The sequence below is a fragment of the Corythoichthys intestinalis genome, chromosome 1 (genome assembly GCF_030265065.1).
Source record: "Corythoichthys intestinalis isolate RoL2023-P3 chromosome 1, ASM3026506v1, whole genome shotgun sequence".
NCBI lineage: Eukaryota > Metazoa > Chordata > Actinopteri > Syngnathiformes > Syngnathidae > Corythoichthys > Corythoichthys intestinalis.
Genome location: NC_080395.1, coordinates 82,576,415 through 82,599,526, shown reverse-complemented (window position 1 = coordinate 82,599,526; position 23,112 = coordinate 82,576,415). Strand labels below are relative to the sequence as shown.

Below are 23,112 nucleotides of genomic sequence, written 5' to 3'. Positions count from 1 at the left end.
GCCTCCTCAACCCCTGCCCTCTCTGAAGCCCCTGAGGGAGGAGTGGTTGAGGAGGCGGAGTTACACAACACGAAGCAGTTATAGATAATGGCGGCTGTTAGCCTGTTACTGCTGTGGCTGGATTTTTCGTGTGTGGAAAAAAAAAAACAACGCTCTCGCCATCTGCAAAACATGCACTGCAGAAGTTCAACGAGGCAGAAAGAAAGCGTCCTCATTCGACACCACTAACCCAGCAGCCATTTAAAATTGCATCACAAAGATTTTTTTAACGAATACGAGACTGCTGCTAGCGGGAATGCTAAAGCTATTGTAAACACAACTAAACTAAGCTACGGGGCTTGTGACGATCCAGAGACGTTGCGGCCTTCCGGAGTCGGGTTGTTTGGGAATGCAGCCCAAAGCGGGTGGTAAACTCCCATCTAAGTCTAAACACCGGCAAGAGACCGATAGTCAACAAGTAGCCATTCTTCCGACGGAGCCCGAGTCCCGACGCTCCGGCTGGTCCGGGAGGCCGCCGCCTCGCCCTTGGCGGGCAAACACCCCGGTTTCTCGAGCGTTCCCCCATGCCGTGCGGGACACGAGGCGTGCGCCATACCTATTCTTGAATAAAGAACATTTCTGACAAACAATTTTTTTTTAGGATTATGTATAATAATTTATTGCTTAAAATAAGGCTGTTGATCTTGTTTTCAGCAAGCTATTTTTCTTCCAAGAAATCTGAGAGAAATACACTTGAAGCACTGGCAGATAATTTCCATTATTTCCAATAGATTTACACTTAAAACTGACTAATTTTAAGGAGGTGTGTTTTTGCAGTGTAGCAATGTTATATATGTTAGGAATGGCTTACTTTTAAAAGCATTTTTGTGAAACTTAGGGTATTTACTCTGTAAGGAATTGTTGCCAAAAGTTTACCATTACACAATGTCAGACAATCTGTCATTATTTAGATGTTGGAACTTACTACTTGTTCATATTTGATGCTGGGAAAAAAAGAGCAATAAATTATATTTTTGCACAGTATTATTTTCTCTTGTGTATACTTTAAGATTTTACATAAATCTTTTAATAGAATTATCGGCTTGACATTATCGGTTGGAATGAGGAGGAAATTATCGGCTATCAGTATCGGTTGAAAAATGTATTATCGTGCGTCACTACTGTACAGTGCAGATTTATGTCGGTGCCAAGAATGTTTCAAAAAGAAACAGGACAGAGCTGTATGGGATGATGACTATGATGAAAGTGATATTGATGAGTAATATATGCACCATGTTTTTTTTCTTTTTTTTCTAGATTTGAATGTGTATTATTCTATACTTTCATATTCAGAGACACTGTCGTATAGGAATAAATGTTTGATACAAAACTTGTATCATTGTATGAATGATTTGTGCCTTTTGTGCATTTCTTTTTGTCTTATTCCATTATTACCATTTTTCCGATGTAGGAGGGCGTGGTAGCAATTCGGTTGATTTTCAGCCACAGCGCGCATTTTTTATTTCATATCTTTCAATACACTGTAGGTTGTGAGATTTTTAATACATGACACATTTTTTTAGCTAAATTTGCTAAACATTTTAATAAAATGTCTAGAAATAGTGATATCTTTCTGCCGTATTATGTATATTGTTATAAGAGAATGTTACCAAATGTATCTAAACATTCACTTTTCACATTCTGTATTAATAAAGGAATTAAACACTTAAAACGATTTATAATTTGTACTGTTTTAAACCTACTCTGACACACACTGAAATCAAGAGTGTTTTATACAAACAAAATGAATTACACTGCATGTCAAAACGAAGCACATTACCTTAGCTAGCGCATATTTAGCATTCACAATGTACTGTACCTACACAACTGCATCTGCTAGCTTAGCCACTCGCGAGTAGCGCTTGCCTTGTGCTAATAGCGCTAGCCCCGTGCTAATCGTTAATTAGCACGAAATTTACACAACAACAACAGTATAAACCCTAAAATAATATACAGCACTTCTTGAACTCCGACTAGTTTGTCGGAATTATCGAACAAAACATAGTTTCGCAAAATGACATCGTTTTAATACGTTGTTGTTCAATAGTGTAAGATGGCTCGCATGCTCATTATCATTTTGTTACCACAATAACACGAAAAATAGGACGTTTATATTGATAATAATGCTAACAGCAAACCTCTTAGCGTTCATACCATACAAGTGACAATTTATGGGAGACAAAACCACACACAGACAGAAGATGCAACCTTATTAAAGCCACGATGCCAATTACACAACACTCACCTTAAGCAAAAAAATCAATCTGAATATGAACCACACGTCACGAGTGGTGAGGGCTGTTTGGGCCTCGATGCGTTCAGGTCACATTGGAAACTAAAACATTTGAATAAGGACTACATCGTTAAAGCTATTTTGACATTGCTGGCTCCTAAAATACAGTTGAAGCTATTATAAGGAATGTTACAAATAAAATTAAAAAAAAAAAAAAAAAAAAAAAGACAGACAGACAGACAGATAGATAGATAGAAAAAAACGTTATGTTGAGGTGCTGACAAATACTGTAGGACACGAGAAGTTTTGTGAAGGATTTTACTGAAAACACTTAAATGCAACACATTAGCTTGTTCTTGACATTCTTTTTTACAAATAAAAAATTAAGAACTCCTCAAAATTAACAAATACAAAAGTCACATCACAACAAATATGCCAGGGGTACATACATTTAAAATCGATGAGTATATATATTATCGCTTTAGAACCTTTCAAATTTTAGGAATGTTCACATGAGCTGAAATTAGGGGTGTGAGAAAATATCAAAAGGGTGCTATATTGTGATACTTTGTATCCAAAAGGGTTATCGATATGCTCCTGCCAAGAATCGAGATATCGTTTTAAAAAGGTGTCAATGTTTAAAAAAAAAAAAAAAGAAAGAAAGAAAAAAGAAAAAGAACCAACAAGTTGTTATCAAAATCTTCCACCATAATACAACCCCTATCAAAAAGTATGCAATCACCAGTCTCTCATCAGACTATTTGCAGGTCATGACATTGACTAGATGAGTCTTTCTCCAAGGAATGCTTCAACAGTTTTCGCTCTGTGGCATGATGCATTGTCACCTTGGAAAATGACAAACATATTTTCAGTTGAAGGGATAAGAAAGCTGTCTAAAATTTCAATGTAAATTTGTGCATTTATTGAAGATTTAACCACAGCCATCTCCCAGTGCCTTTGCTTGACATGCAGCCCCATATCATCAAGGACTGAGGGAATTTTGACGTCTTCTTCAGGCAATCATCTTTTTAAATCTCACAGGAACGGCACGAAACAAAAGTTCCAGCATCATCACTGTTGTGTTGTGAAATTAAGTGAACGCTAAGGGGTGCACTTGGATAGGATAATGAAGGGCATCCTAAAATGCTGTGTGGGAAAAAAAAGAAAGAAGAGTAAAGAGGAATTGAAGCCAATACACGTCTCCTGCTTGCTTTGTTACTTTCCTTGCTACAATACCACATTTTTGGCGACGAGGATGTCAATTTCAGTGCCTCTGCCTGCTCCATTCATGCCCTGCCCTGGGGAACCGACTATTCCATTTTCAACATGGATGAAAATGTTTGAAAACTATATGTTGGTGACAGGAGCTACGGGAGATGCCTGGCCTGACGAGAGAAAGCGCGCGGTACTCCTTCATGCTTTGGGAATGGAGGGCCAAAGAGTTGTCTACACCCTGCCTGAAACTGGGACTACATACGTATGCTTCTGCTATTACGGCGCTGAGGAACCATTTCGTGCCCAAAGTGAACGTCATTGCTGAGCGGCACAAGTTTCGTCAAAGAGGCCAGAGACCAGATGAGACGGTAAAACAATTCCTAGCTTCGCTACGTGAGCTAGCTGCAGCATGTGATTTTGGTAACATGGAAGACCAAATGCTTCGTGATCAGCTAATCGAACGTGTTGCTAATACACGCATAGGAGACAGACTCTTACTCGAGGCAGATTTAACACTGGACAAGGCTACTACATTAGCGCTGCAGATTGAGAGTGGATTGAGAGATGCTAACGTCATTTCGGATGCTAATGCTATGGCGGCTGCTGTTGCTGCTCCGGTGAGAGCTCTTCAAAAACAGCCCAAGTCAAGTCGTCGCTGGGATAAAAAGAAACCAACGACTTCTGGTCCTGCCAAGACTCAACCTGCTGGTAACAACCGCTCTTGTTATTGTTGTGGCTCCACTGCTCACCTGGCTAACAATACTGCTTGTCCAGCTGCAAAAGTTACCTGCAACAAGTGTCAAAAAGTGGGACATTTTTCATGTGTGTGTCGTTCAAGTCAAAAAGAGGTACGTGAAGTTGTGATCAATGAGCCCACAGTTCTTTACATGAACAATGCTGCACAGGATAAGATCCTATGTATAAGATCCTATGTAGAAGATAAGAAGATAAGATTGTATAAGATCCTATACAAGTTACTGTTGATGGACAATGTAAGGACATTGAACTGATTGTGGACACAGGATCTTCTGTTTCTATTGTTCCCGAGAGTATTTGCCGCACTCTTTTTCCAAAATGTGTCTTAACTCAACCTACATTTGCTCTTGTTACATATGCGAAAGAGAAAATTGCTGTAAAAGGCTGCTTGAATGCGACTGTTACACATGATGGTCACTCTACTGTTGCCACATTAGTTGTAGTTGAGTCAGGAGCTGCTCTCCTTGGCTTGGACTTATTTGAAGCTTTACAAATGAAACTTGAAGGGTGGAAAATTTTAACAACAGGTCCTTCTCAAGTTCAAGTGCCTACTCCTGCCACTGTTGCTATGCGATGTGAGCCTACTGTGCTAAATGCTGAACCGAATAATGCTACAGAGGTTCTAGTGCAGGAAATTGGATGTGCTAAGAACTTTGTTCATAAAGTGCAAATACTACCCAATGCTGTTCCAATCCAACAAAAACGCCGAAGACTCCCACTGTCAGTGAGACAGGCAGTTACAGAGGAGCTAAATGATCTTCAACAGAAGGGGATCATAGAACGCATTGATGCTTCACCTTGGGTCTCTCCCATAGTTGTGACACAGAGGAGAGATGGTGGCAAGCATGTGTGTGGATTTGAGAGAACCAAATAAATCAATCGTTGCGGATTGTCATCCCTTACCTCATATGGATGAACTATTCTCAAATCTCAGAGGGTCAACTGTTGTCTCCACAATTGACCTGGCTTCTGCCTACTACCAAATGCCACTACATCCTGAAAGTCGTGATATTACTGCAATCATCACACATGACGGACTGTTCCGTTTTTGCAGAGTGCCATTGGGTTTGGCTTCTGCTCCATCAGCGTTTCAGAAAATGATGTCAATCCTGCTTTCGGGTTTGCCTGGTGTACAGGCGTACCTTGATGACATCCTCTGCTGTGGGAAAACACAGAAGGAACATAATGATAACTTACGCCGAGTGCTACACACATCGACCAGTGCCGGCCTCAAGCTGAACATGCAAAAATGTAAGTTCAACCAACAATCTCTGAACTACTTGGGACACACCATTTCCAAAGATGGACTTCACCCGGTCCAGGATAGAATTACAGCTGTCATCAATGCTCCAGCCCCACGTGATACATCTTCGCTGAGATCTTTCTTAGGTCTTGCATCTTAGTATAGCAAGTTCATTCCGGATTTTGCTACGGTTGCTGAACCACTACGAGCAGTGCTCAGAGACTCTAGTGATGTTAACTTCAGATGGTCAAGTCAAGCTGACACTAGTTTTAAGTTTAAATTTAGTGAACGCTAGGGGGTGCACTTGGATAGGATAATGAAGGGCATCCTAAAATGCTGTGTGAAAAAAAAGAAAGAAGAGTAAAGAGAATTGAAGCCAATACACATCTCCTACTTGCTTTGTTACTTTACTTGCTACAATACCACAATCACCTTGTCAAGACTCAAGAATCTGCATTGGACAAGGTGTCAAGAGTCAAGAATCTGCATTGGACAAGGTGATGATGCTGGAACTTTTGTTTGGTGCTGTTCCAGTGAGACTTTAAATGGCCCAAAATTACCTAATTGCCTGGCATTGACTGCCACTGACAGCCATAGACATTCAATTGAGGTGGGAGGGATGGCAGCTGGCATCCCTGGCAGTACTTGCTGCAAACGGCAATTACTCTACCTTTTTGTTTCACATTAATATCAGTTCATTTTAAACTAAATCAGGCCATTTACTGTATGTATCAGTCTTATAATAAGACACATTATCTGTCGACACAAAGGAGGGAGCTTAGCTTAACCGGAGACCTTCAAATTCGCTGTGGCTACTTTACATGCCCGTTCAATGCTTTTGTATGACCTATAATCCCATTTTTTTTTTCTTTTTTCCCCTTTAGCACAGATTCTCAAGCCATCAGTGAGGACTCGGATCACTCGGATAAGAGGCCTACGGTCGTTAAAGTAGTCTCTTCTGGAGAGGTGATGTGGGGGAAACAGTCAAATCAGTACCTACACACCTATTTTTAGATTGTCAAAATGTCTGTGAGGAAACTTGATCCCCTGGGCAATGAAGCGTCTTATGAAAGAAAGTTGCTCAGAAAGTGGAGGTAAAATATTCAATTATTTGCTTCACATTTACTTCAAGTGAACTGTTTGTTTTCGTTGTGTGAATATTCTTTCTACTCTTGTACAACCACCAAAAACTACTGAAGATGGCTGGTTTTGTAAACCAAGGACAATGGACAATGAAGACGATGCTCCACAACACACAGGACGACTCCTGGAGCTGCGGCAATTTGTTGTTAACGGTGCAACAACGTTTTAAAATGTATTATCGGTAGCTACCAAATGTCTTTAGCTGTGCTGAAGCTATATTGTCATTTTTCTTTTCAGTTCAGTGCCTGTGTATTTCCACACACATAAATAAACATTTAGTAAAACTGGCCCCTTGACCCTTTAGTTTGCAGAGGAGTTTCTGGAGCATGGCAACATCTGCCATATCCAGACATCTCCACAAGCACGGATTGACGTCGCCTGTGCCCTGCTTCAATACCCAGGTCAGCGCTGTCAAACACAGTCTGTTTAATATTATTAGCTTATGCATATCGGCGTACTCTGTATTTTAAATTCATCTTCTGAAATACTCCTTCCTCGAAGCAGACAGTGATCATGACATGATCGTAAAGTATAATAAAATACAGTGTGTGCTCTTCAATTTGCTCAGAAATGCTTATTCATCAACCAATTTCTTGTTTTCACAGGTGCAGTATGCCACCTGCTTAAGGTGGGCACATTTAGATTGTGTACAAAATTTAAATACAACTAGCAGAGAACATCATTGCCCAAAATGTACAAAATTGTAAATAAAAGTCCTGCGTCGGTCTCCATTGTTCATGCGTCAATGGCCACAGAATCTTTACAATTTAAGATTAAGGATAAATGCCAGAGGGGTATGGAGGTGAATATCATCCATCTATTATTGCATTAATAGCAATATTTAATAGGGTGTAATGGAACTATCTAAAACACATCAACTAGTCGGGAGATTTACAGGGGGATATGACGTTTAATAATACGATGGATCGGTAGACCCAATGTATTTAAATTGGCTCTACATTTTTAGTTAAGGCAGCATCAATATTTTATACTATTTCTTTGACCTCAGTTGTTTATTTTCTTTTACTTATTTATTATTTACCCAAAACGGTTTGTTTTGGGTCATTGTCTTGTTGGAACACCCACGACCTCTGACGCACACCCAGTTTTCTGACACTAAATCCTACATTGCAGCCCAAAACATTTTGATAGTCTCCATATTACATGACTCCTTGCACACTGTCAAGGCACCCAGTGCCAGAGGAAGCAAAACAATCCCAAAACATCATTGGACCTCCACCATGTTTCACTATAGGCACTGTGTTCTTTTCTGCGTAGGCCTCATTCTTTTTTCTGGCACTGTGCACTGGGTCTCCAACCATTTCTTGGTGCCATTTCAGGTATGCTTTGGGTCATTGTCCTGTTGGAACACGACGCAGACCCAGTTTTCTGACACTACACTCTACATTGCGGCCCAAAACATTCTGATAGTCTCCAGATTTCATGACTCCTTGCACACTGTCAAGGCACCTAGAAAGACCTAAGACCTGCAAAGAAAAGACACAGTGCCTATAGACCCCAATCACCAACGTCACACAATCACGTGATCGGTATTGTGCTGCCATATTGTCCGTCATTGTGTGTCGTATTGTCAATGATCGTAGTTTGTAAATGTAGTTTGTCACTTGCAAATTATGGAAGCCCCGGTGCTTTCAAACACTGTAAACTCATTGGATGAGTTGCATAAAAGCCGTTATTTGGAAAAGCTTTGGTCGATCCAGTCGCCAGATCTATATTTGATGCCCAAACCGATGTTTCCTCCCGTCCAGTGCGTCAGAGCTCGTCCCGGGACCACAAAATTTCCAATCATACTCCAGTTTATGTCACGATGAGGAGTCGGGTACCCAAAATCTCCAGAATATAAACCAACATTTGGTCAGCTGAGCGTCACCGTTGTCACGATTGGAAAATATAATTTCATCGACAACGGGCCGGTGTGTGCCGAAAAATAGCTGCCCTGCGTGAAATGTTCCCAGTGCCGGGAGCACTTATTTATAACGCTTTATTGATGTGAAAACATCAAATGTTTTCATGGACGCATTACAGTAATAGATTTACGACTGTCCCAATACCCCAATGACAATCACACAGGTATGACATTTATTAGTTCAAGCAGAGTAAAATAATACATATTCACGGTACAAGAAAGTCGTTTCCGTGTGGGCGCTCCCGTCAGGGGGGACATTTCACGCAGGGCGGCTATTTTTCGGCACAACACCTGTTGGACGCTCCCGTCAGAGGGGACATATCACGCAGGGCGGCTATTTTTCGGCACAACACCTGTTGTTGCGCTCACCTTCTTGCTGTGCGACCGTGGCGATGAGCTTCGTAGTCTCTGTCTGATGATGTCTGCGATCGTGTTGGCATCATATTGATGTTTTCGCCGCTGTCTGACGGCTGTCGACACAAACGCATCATGGACCGAGATAAACAAACCGTGCTGCTTTAGAGATTTGCCCTTTTAACAATGGGCACACAGTAACTACTAAAATGACCGTTTATCTTCTCTGTTACTGCAACCAACCGCCACACATGCCTTCACCGTTTTGATTAATCAATGTTAACGATTGTCAGGAAGGTTTTTGGGTTCATTTACTAGGCGGTGATTCCTTAGACAAGCAGAAAAACACGCAGTAATAGGAGGAATGTACGTAGCGGTAATATGTAAACACGATGAAATGACGGACAATATGGCGGCACCAGTCAGGCGGGCGGAGTTGTGACGTCACGTGATTGGGGTCTATAGTCAAACATGGTGGAGGTTCACTGGTATTTTGGGGTAGTTTTGCTGCCTCTGGCACTGGATGCCTTGACAGTGTGCAAGGAGTCATGAAATATGGAGACTATCAAAATGTTTTGGGTCACAATGTAGGGTGTAGTGTCAGAAAACTGGGTCTGCGTCAGAGGTCAAGGGTGATCCAACGGGACAATAACCCAAAACATACCTCAAATAGCACCAAGAAATGGTTGAAGACAAAGTGCTGGAGAATACTGAGGTGGCCATCGATATGTCCGGATCTAAATCCCATTGAACACTTACGGAGAGATCTCAAAATAGCTGTTGCAAGGAGGCACCCTTCAAATCTAAGAGACCTGGAACAGTTCGCAAAAGAAGAGTGGTCCATAATTCCATCTAAGAGGTACACGAAACTTGTTGATGGTTATAGGAAGCGATTGCCTTCTTATTTCTTCCAAAGGATGTGCAACCAAATATTGAGTTGAGGGTGCCAACAATTTTATCCAGCCCATTTTTTTTAAAATCTGTGTAAATTTGTGTACATTTAGGCTTTCTCTTCAGCTTTTTTTGCGTTTTTCCAATGCAAATCCAAAAAAAAAAACACATTCATGCTGAAAACATTTGCAAATGTGTTGATGTTTAGGAGAAACTGTGTATTTTCTGGAAAAATTCCAGGGGTGCCAATAATTTCGTCCATGACTGTATGTTCCCCAAGGTCACATGCACCCCCCCCCCCCCCCCGCATCACTCTGTGTACACTATTGTAACATGATTGTAACACTGCATACATGAGAAACTGATTTTTGTTCAAAAAATTTTAATGTGTGCAAAATAACAGTAAAAAACTCCAGTAAGGTCAACCTTTATCTCCTAATATTATTAATCGTAATAATAATCTACCAATAATAATATCGTAATACAGCTCTCACAAAGCAAAATGCACATTTTCTTAGTACTAAGTATTGGACGTAGAAAAGTAATGTAGTTTTCAGCAGAAACGATGCTCTACACTTTTTAATTTTAAGTATAATTGTTGTGTTGTTGACTATGAATGTGTGAAAAGTGAAAAGTGTGTGTGTCTGTGGGAGTGTGCTCCTGCACATTAATCATCAATCCCATACAAGTATAACACCATAACACCATACAATAAATGAATTTAAATATACATAGATATATGTATATATATTGCAACGGGGTAAACATGTCTTGATTTATCCATTCAGTCTTTTTTTTTTGTAGTCAGACATCCACACAACCCACAAACCGTTATGGATCGGGAGCACTGAATGAAAATGTTTATGGTATTGGCATATTATAATATGAATGTCGATGAATTGCTACACGGCCAACAGTAACAGCAGAGATTTGCGTGAACCATCACTACAGCTAGTTTGTGTCATGTGTTTCCCCAATGTAAATGTAGATGGGGGTGCTGTTGGAGCTGGCAAAGCAATTCTTCTTCTGTGGGCTCTTTGACCTGCTCTCTGGAGAAGGAGATTACATGTTGTCAGTTCCAAAAACAACATTTTCTGTATTTAACTCCATCATGTTGGCATACTTGAATATGAGTTGAACAGATGTTTCATATCTGATCCTCTCCACATCTGTAACAGAACAGCTATGACTGCGATCCCACTTATACGTGAAGTTCTGTCGGGACAAGGAGCAAATATTTCAAACAAAGGACAAAATCATCACATGCTAATCACTGGCTCTTGAGAAAGCTATGCTTTTAGCTGACTGGTAGGAACAGTGGCACTTAGTAACTTTTAATCACCACTCAAAGAGCCATTTGGACGCATTTTAGCTAAAAGAGAATTCAGGAAAAAAATAAAATAAGTAAAATCACACTGATGTAAAAGATGTAAAATTGACTCATAGTCAAGAAATGCTTTTTCTTTGGACTGCAAAAATGTGCACTTAAAGACTACGTTTCCTCCACAGTCAGGGGTGAAAATGGCTAGAATGTCTTGTCGGAACTCCCTGACATAAAATTCGCCACGAAGCCGGTGGGGCTGGGGTCAATCCTCCTAAAACCATAAAAATGCCAAGAAAACTGCTTTTGGCAGTTATACCTATAACACACAATAAAACATAACAGCTTCTGCAAATGCATTAGGCTACTTCACCAACACTTACAGGGAACAGTGTTGTCAGTAATGCTTTTGAACAAATTCTGTGCGTTTTTTTGTTAGTTTCAGGGCTCCGGAGTGGCTAAGCAAGCGCGAGTCAATGACAATTAAAATCAACTCCATCAACTAATTAAACACCCGCAAACTCAAAAGATTACGTCTTATGTGAACAATTCAATTACATGTGATTACATTTTTCTATTGGCATTATAATGTTGAGGCAGAAAGGTAGAAAATTTGGTAAAAAGTCATTACTTTTCAAGTAACTTAGTTACTTTGACAAGTAATCAGTAAAGTAACTAGATTACTTTTTTGAGGCGTAATCAGTAATTAAATTACTTTTTCAAGTAATCTGTGACAACACTGTAAGGCATACTGTACATGAGAAACTGATTTTCATTCAAAATTGTATTTTTTCAATGATGTGCAGAACAACAGCAAACAAAAACACCATAGACTACAGTAACCTCAACCTCCAGCTCCTAATTTTTATTTTCCCTTAATTTCCTCACATCTAAATGCAAAACCTTAATTTTAACTACAGTATTTTCTGCACTATAAGGTGCACCTAAAAGGCTTACATTTTCTTTTCTTATAATCCGGTGCGCCTTATATATGATCACAGCATCCTGTCTCTCTATTAGCCTCCCTCTCTGTACAATGGCGGCAACACACACTTACCCACTTAGCTTACCTTACTTTGCTTACTTCTACAGCGATTTTGAGTTTTGAAACAGGTGTCAAATTACTGCGGCATTTCTTTCAGTAAAAGACAATAAAAGTAAAGTAGACGAGGTAAACTGACCAGGGTTTGTTGCTCCGGTCCAGCCCCCTTTCTCTTTGTAGCAGCTGCTGCTGTTGTAGCCTCCCTCTTTGTGTTCGTTCAAATGTTTTATCAGGTTTGAGGTATTTCAACCGGCGGATTTAACGCCACCTCTCGAAACTTTCAGGCCGCAAATCTTGCATGCCGCCATTGTACTCGGCGGCGATTATAAAATTAGATATTTCCAGACTGCAGACATTTTCCTCTCGTAGTATGTTAGCTGGGAAAGGCTCCAGCACCTCCGCGACCCTCGTGAGGATAAGCGGCATGGAAAATGAATGAACGAATTTGTTTTTCCTACATATGAAAAAGCTGCCCCGGCACTAGTTAAGAGTGGCTATTGGCGCACTCTCAATGGTCTGGAGCAGGCCAATAGTGACAGCTGCTTGGCATGCAAAGTGTTCATATGTCATCACACAAAAGACAGTGTAGTGAGCGTCAGAAGAAAAAAAGGCTGCGGTCAAGTGTTATAATACTGGACCGGTAAATGGTATCAGCGCCCTCTTTGTTGGTAGTCGCTGTAGAATTATATTTCCATTTATTCACATAATCATACAGTATGTAGAAGCAGTCACATTTCATTCTACATCCTAACAGGCTGTTCTTTCTTCAGTGTATGCTATTGAATAGTGGCACATCTGGAAAGTATTTGCTGGTGCCAGTTGGATGGGGGAGGGAGAAAACCTCCCTTGTGAAGGGGAAGAAAAAGGCTAGGCGCGGAGAGGTGGGACACACTCAGTGTCCAGGTGTTCTGCCAAAATCTCCCACATCGGAAAAACGTCCTACATTAGTCGAATTTGACACCCAAAGTATTACCGTGCGCTCTAAACTTGTTTTGTTTAGATGCATACAGGAATAACTTACTTAAAAAATGCCTGAAGAAAATACTTAAATGTAGTTATGTCAAATAGGGACGGTTTAAATACGCTATGTGACTAATGTGGTCAACTGCTTCAAAGCGAACACAAAAAAACACAATGGTTAAAAGTATGAGAGGGTAATACATGCAAAAAGTATCTTTGAGGCAGTGAAAAGGTTCTAAATAACTAAATAAAAACGAAAATATGAGTACTCGCCGCTTCTAACAGATGTGCACATGCGAGTGGACGCATGCGCAAGCGCGCTGGGCATTGTGTAGCATGTTTCGCCGCGTAGTAAGGAATGGCCGAACACCGGTACCGGAATGTCAGATCTTTTATGTCTGTCTGTCTTAAATGTAACTTCTTTGTTCTTTTTTTATTCCTGAATTCTGTGTCATCATCTCCTGTTCGTTATAAGAATAAAACAACCTGTAACAAAGAAAAATAGATTCTTTTCCTTCATTGCAGATATAGATCCCACTATTTCGGAACGGATCGGCCCCCCCTGCCGATACTGGTATCGGTGCATCTTTAGTAACCCACCCATTATTCCATTACATCCCAATTGACAATTCCAACCCCCCACCCTCTTAATATCACAATGTATTTGAACAAATTTGTCTGCATTGCAGAATACTGACCTCGAGGATGAGTGCCACAAACAAGTTTACCCACATGACAGACGACGTGAACCACCAACACACAAAGTAAATTTTGGACCACCTGAGAAATCGGAAACACATTTGAAATATTTTAACATTGCATTTTATACAGTATATATATATCTTTTCACTAAATCTTTATTTTCCTCACTCAGTGGTGTATCTGGTATACACTTCCATGAAGGCCTGCCAGTTGTTGATTATCATGATATTATACAGCAAAATGATGGCCGCCTAAAAGAGATTTACATGCACGTAAATGCACTGTAAATAGCGTTAAGAATCATTGACAAAAGACAGGCAGGATTTGATAAGAAATTACAGAGCTGGAAACAAAGCACACACTTACAGCAAAGTCGTCAAAATTGTTTGGCCAATAACCCAGCTGTTCATATGTGCCACATTCAATGCTCAAATTAGAAGTGATATTTTTCATAGTTGTATTGTAGGGCACACTGAAAAAACAAATAGTAAAACCCATTAAGGGATGAAAGAATATAGCCCACTTTTCTGTGCAAGTCATCAGTTAGAAAACTAAAACGGAAAGCAGAAAAAATGACCTGAGATATCCTTTGCCAAAACGATCTCAACTTAACAAAATCATTTCTGACCTTAAGTTGAAACCATAAAATGAATCAATAAATAAAGCTGCCACCGGTCTATCGATACCTCATATGCGGCAGTGGTTTAATGGCTCCCTCGAATAGCCAGATGCCAAACACGGCAAACATGTAGTACACAACCTGTAGAGAGAATTTGCATTCACACGTTCTATTACACTGTTTTATAATTGTACTTGAGTTTTAGCTGCACATTGAAGACTTCTTGACTCAATTTCCAATATTATAAACTTTTCATATATTACATGCAGTGGTATAAAAAAATATCTGAACCTTTTGGAATTTCTCACATTTCTGCATAAAATCACCATCAAATGTGACCTGAACTTAGTCAAAATCACACAGATGAAAAAACAGTGGTTTAACAAAACCTCTCAAATATGTATTGGGTTTCATATTTTAATGAGGATAGTATGCAAACAATAGCTGCAGATCAGTCTGGCACATCCATCAGAACTAATCTTGGCTGATTCTTCTCTACAAAACTGCTGTAGTTCAGTCAGATTCCAGGCATGTCTGGAATGAATCGCTGCCTCTAAGTCATGCCACAGCATCTCAATGGGGTTGAAATCTGGATTTTGACTTGGCCACTCCAGAACATGTATTTTATTCTTCTGAAACCATTCTGAAGTTGATTTACTTCTGTGTTTTGGATCATTGTCTTGAAGCAGCATCCATCCTCTTTTTGGCTTCAACTGTCAGACAGACTGTCTCAGGTTTTCCTGCAAAACATCCTGATATACTTTTGAATTCATTCTTCCATTAATGATTGTAAGTTGTCCAGGCTCTGAGGCAGAAAACCATCCCCAAATAATGATGCTCCCTCCACCACACTTCACGGTGGGGATGAGGTGTTGATGTTGGTGAGCTGTTCCATTTTTCTTCCACGCATGACGTTGTGTGTTACTCCCAATTAATTCAACTTTGGTTCCATCAGTTCACAAAATATTTTGCCAAAACATCTGTGGAGTGTCTAAGTGTCTTTTTGCGCACATTAAACGAGCAACAATGTTTTATTAGACAGCAGTGGCTTCCTCCATGGAGTCCTCCCATTAACACCATACTTGGCCATTGTTTTACATATACAGTGCCTTGCAAAAGTATTCGGCCCCCTTGAACCTTGCAACCTTTCGCCACATTTCAGGCTTCAAACATAAAGATATAAAATTTTAATTTTTTCTCAAGAATCAACAACAAGTGGGACACAATCGTGAAGTGGAACAAAATTTATTGGATAATTCAAACTTTTTTAACAAATAAAAAACTGAAAAGTGGGGCGTGCAATATTATTCGGCCCCCTTGCGTTAATACTTTGTAGCGCCACCTTTTGCTCCAATTACAGCTGCAAGTCGCTTGGGGTATGTTTCTATCAGTTTTGCACATCGAGAGACTGACATTCTTGCCCATTCTTCCTTGCAAAACAGCTCGAGCTCAGTGAGGTTGGATGGAGAGTGTTTGTGAATAGCAGTCTTCAGCTCTTTCCACAGATTCTCGATTGGATTCAGGTCTGGACTTTGAGTTGGCCATTCTAACACCTGGATACATTTATTTTTGAACCATTCCATTGTAGATTTGGCTTTATGTATTGGATCATTGTCCTGTTGGAAGATAAATCTCCATCCCAGTCTCAGGTCTTGTGCAGATACCGACAGGTTTTCTTCCAGAATGTTCCTGTATTTGGCTGCATCCATCTTCCCGTCAATTTTAACCATCTTCCCTGTCCCTGCTGAAGAAAAGCAGGCCCAAACCATGATGCTGCCACCACCATGTTTGACAGTGGGGATGGTGTGTTCAGGGTGATGAGCTGTGTTGCTTTTACGCCAAACATATCGTTTTGCATTGTGGCCAAAAAGTTCCATTTTGGTTTCATCTGACCAGAGCACCTTCTTCCACATGTTTGGTGTGTCTCCCAGGTGGCTTGTGGCAAACTTTAAACGAGACTTTTTATGGATATCTTTGAGAAATGGCTTTCTTCTTGCCACTCTTCCATAAAGGCCAGATTTGTGCAGTGTACGACTGATTGTTGTCCTATGGACAGACTCTCCCACCTCAGCTGTAGATCTCTGCAGTTCATCCAGAGTGATCATGGGCCTCTTGGCTGCATCTCTGATCAGTTTTCTCCTTGTTTGAGAAGAAAGTTTGGAAGGACGGCCGGGTCTTGGTAGATTTGCAGTGGTCTGATGCTCCTTCCATTTCAATATGATGGCTTGCACAGTGCTCCTTGAGATGTTTAAAGCTTGGGAAATCTTTTTGTATCCAAATCCGGCTTTAAACTTCTCCACAACAGTATCTCGGACCTGCCTGGTGTGTTCCTTGGTTGTCATAATGCTCTCTGCACTTTAAACAGAACCCTGAGACTATCACAGAGCAGGTGCATTTATACGGAGACTTGATTACACACAGGTGGATTCTATTTATCATCATCAGTCATTTAGGACAACTTTGGATCATTCAGAGATCCTCACTGAACTTCTGGAGTGAGTTTGCTGCACTGAAAGTTAAGGGGCCGAATAATATTGCACGCCCCACTTTTCAGTTTTTTATTTGTTAAAAAAGTTTAAATTATCCAATAAATGTTGTTCCACTTCACGATTGTGTCCCACTTGTTGTTGATTCTTGACAAAAAAAATAAATTTCATAACTTTATGTTTGAAGCCTGAAATGTGGTGAAAGGTTGCAAGATTCAAGGGGGCCGAATACTTTTGCAAGGCACTGTAGTTGATGTGTGCATAGAGATATTGGACTGTGCCAGTGATTTCTGTAAGTCTTTAGAAGACACTCTAGGGTTCTTTTTTACCTCTCTGAGTATTCTGCGCTGAACTGTTGTTGTCATCTTTGGTGGACGGCCACCAATGGGAGAGAGGCAACAGTGCCAAACTCTCACCATTTGTAGACAACTTCTCTGACTTTCGATTGATGAACATTCAGACTTTTAGAGATGGTTTTGTATCCTTTCCCAGCTTTATACAAATCAAGAATCCTTGATCGCAGGTCTTCAGACCGCTCTTTTGACCGAGCCTTAATGCACAATTCTTACGTGTGTGTTTTATAGTGCGCAGGGGAGCTTTAAGCCACTCATCAGTGATTGGGCACACACCCGACTTAAACTGTAAATGTAAAAATTGGTTTTAATTGCTCTATAAGTCTCTCTAGGCAGAGGGTTCACTCACTTATTTTCCCCCTTTCTGTCGTTGTTTGCATGCTATCCTTATTAAAATATAAAAACCTATAAATGTTTGGGTGGTTTTAGTTAAAGCAGACACTGTATTTTCATCTGTGTGATTTTGACAAAGATCAGATCACATTCAATTGTGATTTTATGCAGTAATGTGAGAAATTCCAAAAGGTTCAGATACTTTTTCACACCACTGTAGCTCTAAATGGAAGTGTGTCCTTGGTTGAAGTTTGTTATCCAACCTCCATAAAGTTGCCCCCCCCAATCAAAAACAAATGTATAGAAAAATTATGTCATTGGTTTGTGCTGAATTTTTTTTGTTTGTGCTGCTATCATTTTTGAAATATTAACAACTGTTTCACAGGTCAATCTGGGGTCAACCAGCCCCCCATTTTGAATAAAAATGGTGTCAATCGTTTGCGCTACATTTGTACTGTAAAAATTCCATTTGTGCTATTGTTTTTGAGATATTAATTTTGAGTGATGACGTCACGCAGCCCCCCATTTATTGCAAAATTGTCCTGTAAGGCTGTCATTCGTTTATGCTACTTTTGTGCTGTAAAAAAATTCCGTTTGGGCTGCTATCATTTTAAACAGTGGGGCAAATAAGTATTTAGTCAACCACCAATTGTGCAAGTTCTCCTACTTGAAAAGATTAGAGGCGTGTCATTGTCAACATGGATAAACCTCAACCATGAGATACAGAATGTGGAAAAAAAAACAGAACAAATTAGTACAAACCTAGAACACAAATGACGAAATGATTTTATAAATTTTCATTTGATGGGAGGCCAACTTCATGGTGGTTGTTATCCAAGTGTTTTTTTTTATTTGATTGCAATTGCCTTTGTAAGTTAAATCGTCCTGGAGATGCTAGGATTTGAAATTGTGTCAAATCTGACAACACACTGCACACATTTATCTTCCATGGCCACTATTATCAGGAGTGCAGAGCACTGAGCCCTCTCGGGGTTCCTACTTCCTGCATACGGTATATGAACTATACATTATTTAAATCTATTGACTAATCCGAGCAAAACAACCGGGAGTACCCCGTCCGCCTTTGCTGAGGTGTGCCGCCCTTAGTACACAGTCAGTGGCAGCTAACGTTACTGTTTACATTGTCTGACGCCAGCCTGCTACTGAAGTGTGTAAACACCGCAGTAATGGCGGCTACCACTACAAGGCGATCTACACAAATTTCTACTCAGATTAGTCAATAAGGCTAGGTTCATACTACAGGTCTTAATGCACAAATCCGATTTTTTTGCCATATCTGTTTTTTTGGCGTGCCCGTTCAGACTGCATTTGTCCATTGAGACCATTGAAGAATCACGCATGCGCACTAATTCGTAGTCCGAGATGCACTCAGGAAAGAGACCCGGATGCGCAGAAGCATCAAAACAAATTACACATGCTAGCTGTATGTCATTCCAGAGTGATCATATTTTCATTTCCAAAAAGAGGACACAAATAACAGATATTAATAATCCCCGTTTAGTCTTATATTCAGAGTTTATATGAATTGATAGAATGCAACCTACCGTTTGCGGAACAATTTAACTTGCAAATGCAATTACAATCAACAAAAAAAAAACTACAAAGATAACACACTTCACATGACCATTTTGACCTAATATAGCTTTTGCAAGAAACAGTCCCAAATATTGGAAAATGACTTTAGTGCCTCTAAATAGTTAGCTCTGTATTTCTGTATTTGAGTGAATTATCAAGGATTTGTCAGAAAATTATTAGTAATTCATTCATTCATCTTCAAAGCTATGTATCCTCATGAGGGTCGCGGGGTGCTGGAGCCTATCCTGGTTAAGTATGGGCAGTAGGCGGGGTACATGAATAAGTTGCCAAGCCAATAGCGTATGCACAAATGAGCATCTTTCGTGGTTCACACAAAAATACACACGGTCCTAGGCTTCAACTGGGACCGTGTGCTTTGGTCAGATGAGACCAAGATTGAGCTTTTTGGCAACAAACACTCTAAGTGGGTCTGGCGTGCCACGAAAGATGCGCATGCTGAAAAGCACCTCAATACCCACTGTGAAGTATGGGGGTGGGTCAGTGATGCTGTGGGGCTGTTTCGCTTCCAAAGGCCCTGGGAACCTTGTTAGGGTGCATGGCATCATGAATGCTTTGAAATACTAGGACATTTTAAATCAAAATCTGTTGCCCTCTGCCCGAAAGCTGAAGATGGGTCTTCACTGGGTCTTTCAGCAAGACAATGACCCTAAACAAATGGCCAAATCTACACAGAAATGGTTCACCAGACACAAAATCAAGCTCCTGCAATGGCCATCTTAGTCCCTAGACCTTGTTTTGTTGGCAAAAGGGGGTTGTACAAAGTATTAACTCCAGGGGTGCTAATAATTTGATGTCAAATAATTTGATGTCAAATAATTTTTTTCCCCACTGAATGAATGCACTTGTATTGAAGGTTGGATTTTCTCTTTTTTTACCATTATGGTCCCATATTATTTGAATTAAAAAAAAAAAAAATTATTAGAAGCTAAAAAACACATCTTTTTCAGGGGTGCCAATAATTATGGAAGGCACTGTATGTTCTTCCACATTTTTACCAGTGAATTTGGCATCAGGGACATCATTTTCGGACAGAATTGGTAGGTTTAGCTCAATAAACATCTCGTTTGTACACTATTTACATGCATCTAGCATTAGAGAAAACCCGAGCGTGTGCCCCCCCCCTCCCCCCCAATTAGCAACAGTTGCTAACGTCATGAATATTAATCAGCGGAAGTGACGTGTAGCCTGCGGTATGTTATTGCAGGGCACAAGGAGACAAAGAAGTAGTACCACACACACTTATACCTTTGTATACTTATACAATTTGTAGTGTTCAATCCTCCGATCATGGTTTTAGGATGGGCGGAAACAGGAGTACAGTACATGGAGAAAACCCACACAGGCACAGGTAGAAAACCTTAACTCATGGGTGTCCAAACCTGTCCGCAAGGGCCGCTGTGGGCCCTGGATTTTGTTCCTACCAATCGAGCACAGACAGTTTAACCAATGAAGTTTGTGCTAAAACAAGCAGCACCTGACTGCAATCAACTGATTGCATTTATGAGACACCAGATTGGTGAAAGGATTTCATCTTGTTTTGTAGGAATGAAATTCAGCACCCACTGCGGCCCTATGTGGAATAGTTTGGACACCACTGCTTAACTCCACACAGAAAAGCCAGAGCCCGGGATTGAACCATTGATCTCAGAATGATGAGGCGGATGAAATTACTGGTAATCCATTTGACAATTTCTCTATGCTCGGCTCTCCTTTCAGTGAAACAAACATAAAACTGCTGTCATAGTTAAAATGATAATTAGTAATACCCAACATTTATTGGGCACTTACAGTATACACACAATGAAAACTTGCAAAAAAACCAAAAAGTTTTATTTTTTTATAATAAAAAATTAAATAGGCACCTTTAACAGAAAAGGTAACCTGCAACAAATGAAGTTAAGAACCAACAGTGATACATAACGTCTAATAAGTAAGAGGCTTTATAAATACTGTAAATAACACCCTGCGACCCTTGTGAGGATACGTGGCATGGAAGGTGAATAAATGAATAGTTAAATACAAAACTTTTTAACAAAACCCTACGACTATTTTATTAAAAAACTTGCTTAACTCACCACCAGTATCCCTGCAAAGGCTCTTAGGTTTTTCACCAGGTCCAACAAGGTACTTGCAACCAAAGCCATGAGCTGCAAAGAAAATGTCAAAACTGGTTTGCCTTATGTTAAATGAATAGTATACTCTATATTTTGGACTATAAAGGTGCACTTAAACGACTTCATTTTTCCCAGAAAAACAACAGTGGACCTCATATATGAATTCTGGTTGTACCTCAAACCTATTTTGTTGCACCGCTCCAATAAGGTGCTCAAAACACACATTAATTGTTAATAAAACCCATAAAAATATAGAACTAAACTAATAAAAATGTGGTAATTAATAATGCAAATACTACTATGTTAAAGTATCAAGAACCAATGACAAGAGGCATTACAGAGATGCAATAATGCGCTATGCATGAAAAAGTCATTCAATGATGGTGTGCCTTAACATTTAGAAAATGCGGTACATTCAAAAGTATACAAGTTATGTGTACTAACACCTTATGCTTACCAATGGGGGAAAAAATTGAGAACTTAAAGCAACACTAGGTAACTTTTCAGTTTGGGTCAATTTTAGCGAAGCAGGTGGACAAAAGCGGTAGTGTTTTGCCAAAAAGCATGTTTATTTTTTATTTCACGCGGGGTTTTATGCTCCTGAATTAAATGGACCGCTTGAATGTGTGTGGAAACTATCGTTTTATATATTCAATTTTTGAATCCCGCGCCATGCATTGTGCATAAGTTACTTCTGGCTCCAGTCTCGGGTTTAGGACGAATGCGAATGTGACGTCACTCGGGTCAGCGTCTCACAATACAGCATTGCTTTATAGCATGCAGATGGACTGTGGATTCAGCCGATTTTGCGGATTAATTCGTTTATTTTTTGCATCACGCCAGCCAAACGGCTGCAGGCTTTTGTGGCTGCACCATGGAGAGGCGTGTGAGCCTTTTTGGGTTTCAGAAAGTTCCCGTTCACCCCAAGGTCGGCCAAAACAGGTGTGCGACAACTGTGGGACCATTGGACTTACGAGGAAGTGAGTAAACATAGTGTTTTGTATTATGTTAAACACTGGGATAATGGCACACGTTTTAATACCGAGGCGGCTTGCATTTTGTGGCTGACAGGCTCCTTGTCCACTCGGCCGACGACCGGCAGCTTGTCACACAAATTTTCCACCCGATCATGAATTGCAACTTTGTGTTAAAAATGGCCACGAATACAGAGATTACACAGTAAACACTACAAACTTTCTTTAGATAAAGGACTATTTAATTACGTTTGAACATGGATGGGCAAGTAGAAAAGCTCTCCTGACACGTTCTGCCATGTTAGCTGCACAACAACTGCAGCCGCTCTTCTTCTTCGCCGTGTACTAAAGCATTATTTTGCCATATCCGTGTTGACCATCTGGCAGCTACGTGCTCCTCCGACGTCGGCCGGTTTGTCCGGCGGTCATTGTCCAGCTGCTTCCCCGCAAACGAGCCCTCTGCCCTCAGCAGAGCTCTAACTTGCTCGTCGCCGGGTGGGTTGCCGATCGGCGAAGACAATCGACAACCCCGCTGCCGTATGAAAATATCCGGGCTAGTTAAGTGTGATTTTTCGCTCGAAGAGTTTGAAACATCATTCGGTTTGGGTTAGCATGTCGGCTAGCTGTCACGCCTATTGGTTTATTTACATTCTCCGAAGCCGGGGCAGCAAAATGACAAAAGCCCGACTAACTACGGTGGCATAAAATATCGTTCGGGAGGTGCAACAGTAAAGGTGAAGTCAACAGTTTTGACCATTATGGCGTAATTTTGCCATGTCGTACTGAATAA

The 23,112-nt window shown here is 40.4% G+C and overlaps 1 protein-coding gene across 12 annotated transcripts in view; it reads right to left on the bottom strand.

Moving 5' to 3' along the window:
• Nucleotides 1–10,151: 10,151 nt before the first annotated feature.
• Nucleotides 10,152–23,112, bottom strand: part of LOC130919886 (two pore channel protein 2-like) — a 94,242-nt gene continuing 81,281 nt past the window's right edge. For 8 of the 12 annotated variants that reach the window (XM_057842513.1, XM_057842529.1, XM_057842535.1 and 5 more), the window contains 7 exons: nt 21,310–21,381; nt 14,513–14,586; nt 14,193–14,298; nt 13,995–14,077; nt 13,823–13,904; nt 10,925–11,016; nt 10,153–10,850 (listed from right to left, as the gene is read on the bottom strand). In XM_057842513.1, the coding sequence (XP_057698496.1) occupies nt 10,763–10,850; nt 10,925–11,016; nt 13,823–13,904; nt 13,995–14,077; nt 14,193–14,298; nt 14,513–14,586; nt 21,310–21,381 (597 nt within the window). In that variant the 3' untranslated portion in view covers nt 10,153–10,762. Of the gene's footprint in view, nt 10,851–10,924; nt 11,017–13,822; nt 13,905–13,994; nt 14,078–14,192; nt 14,299–14,512; nt 14,587–21,309; nt 21,382–23,112 lie in introns of those variants that run through there. The other 4 variants (XM_057842522.1, XM_057842586.1, XR_009064036.1 and 1 more) reach the window with 4 other exon arrangements.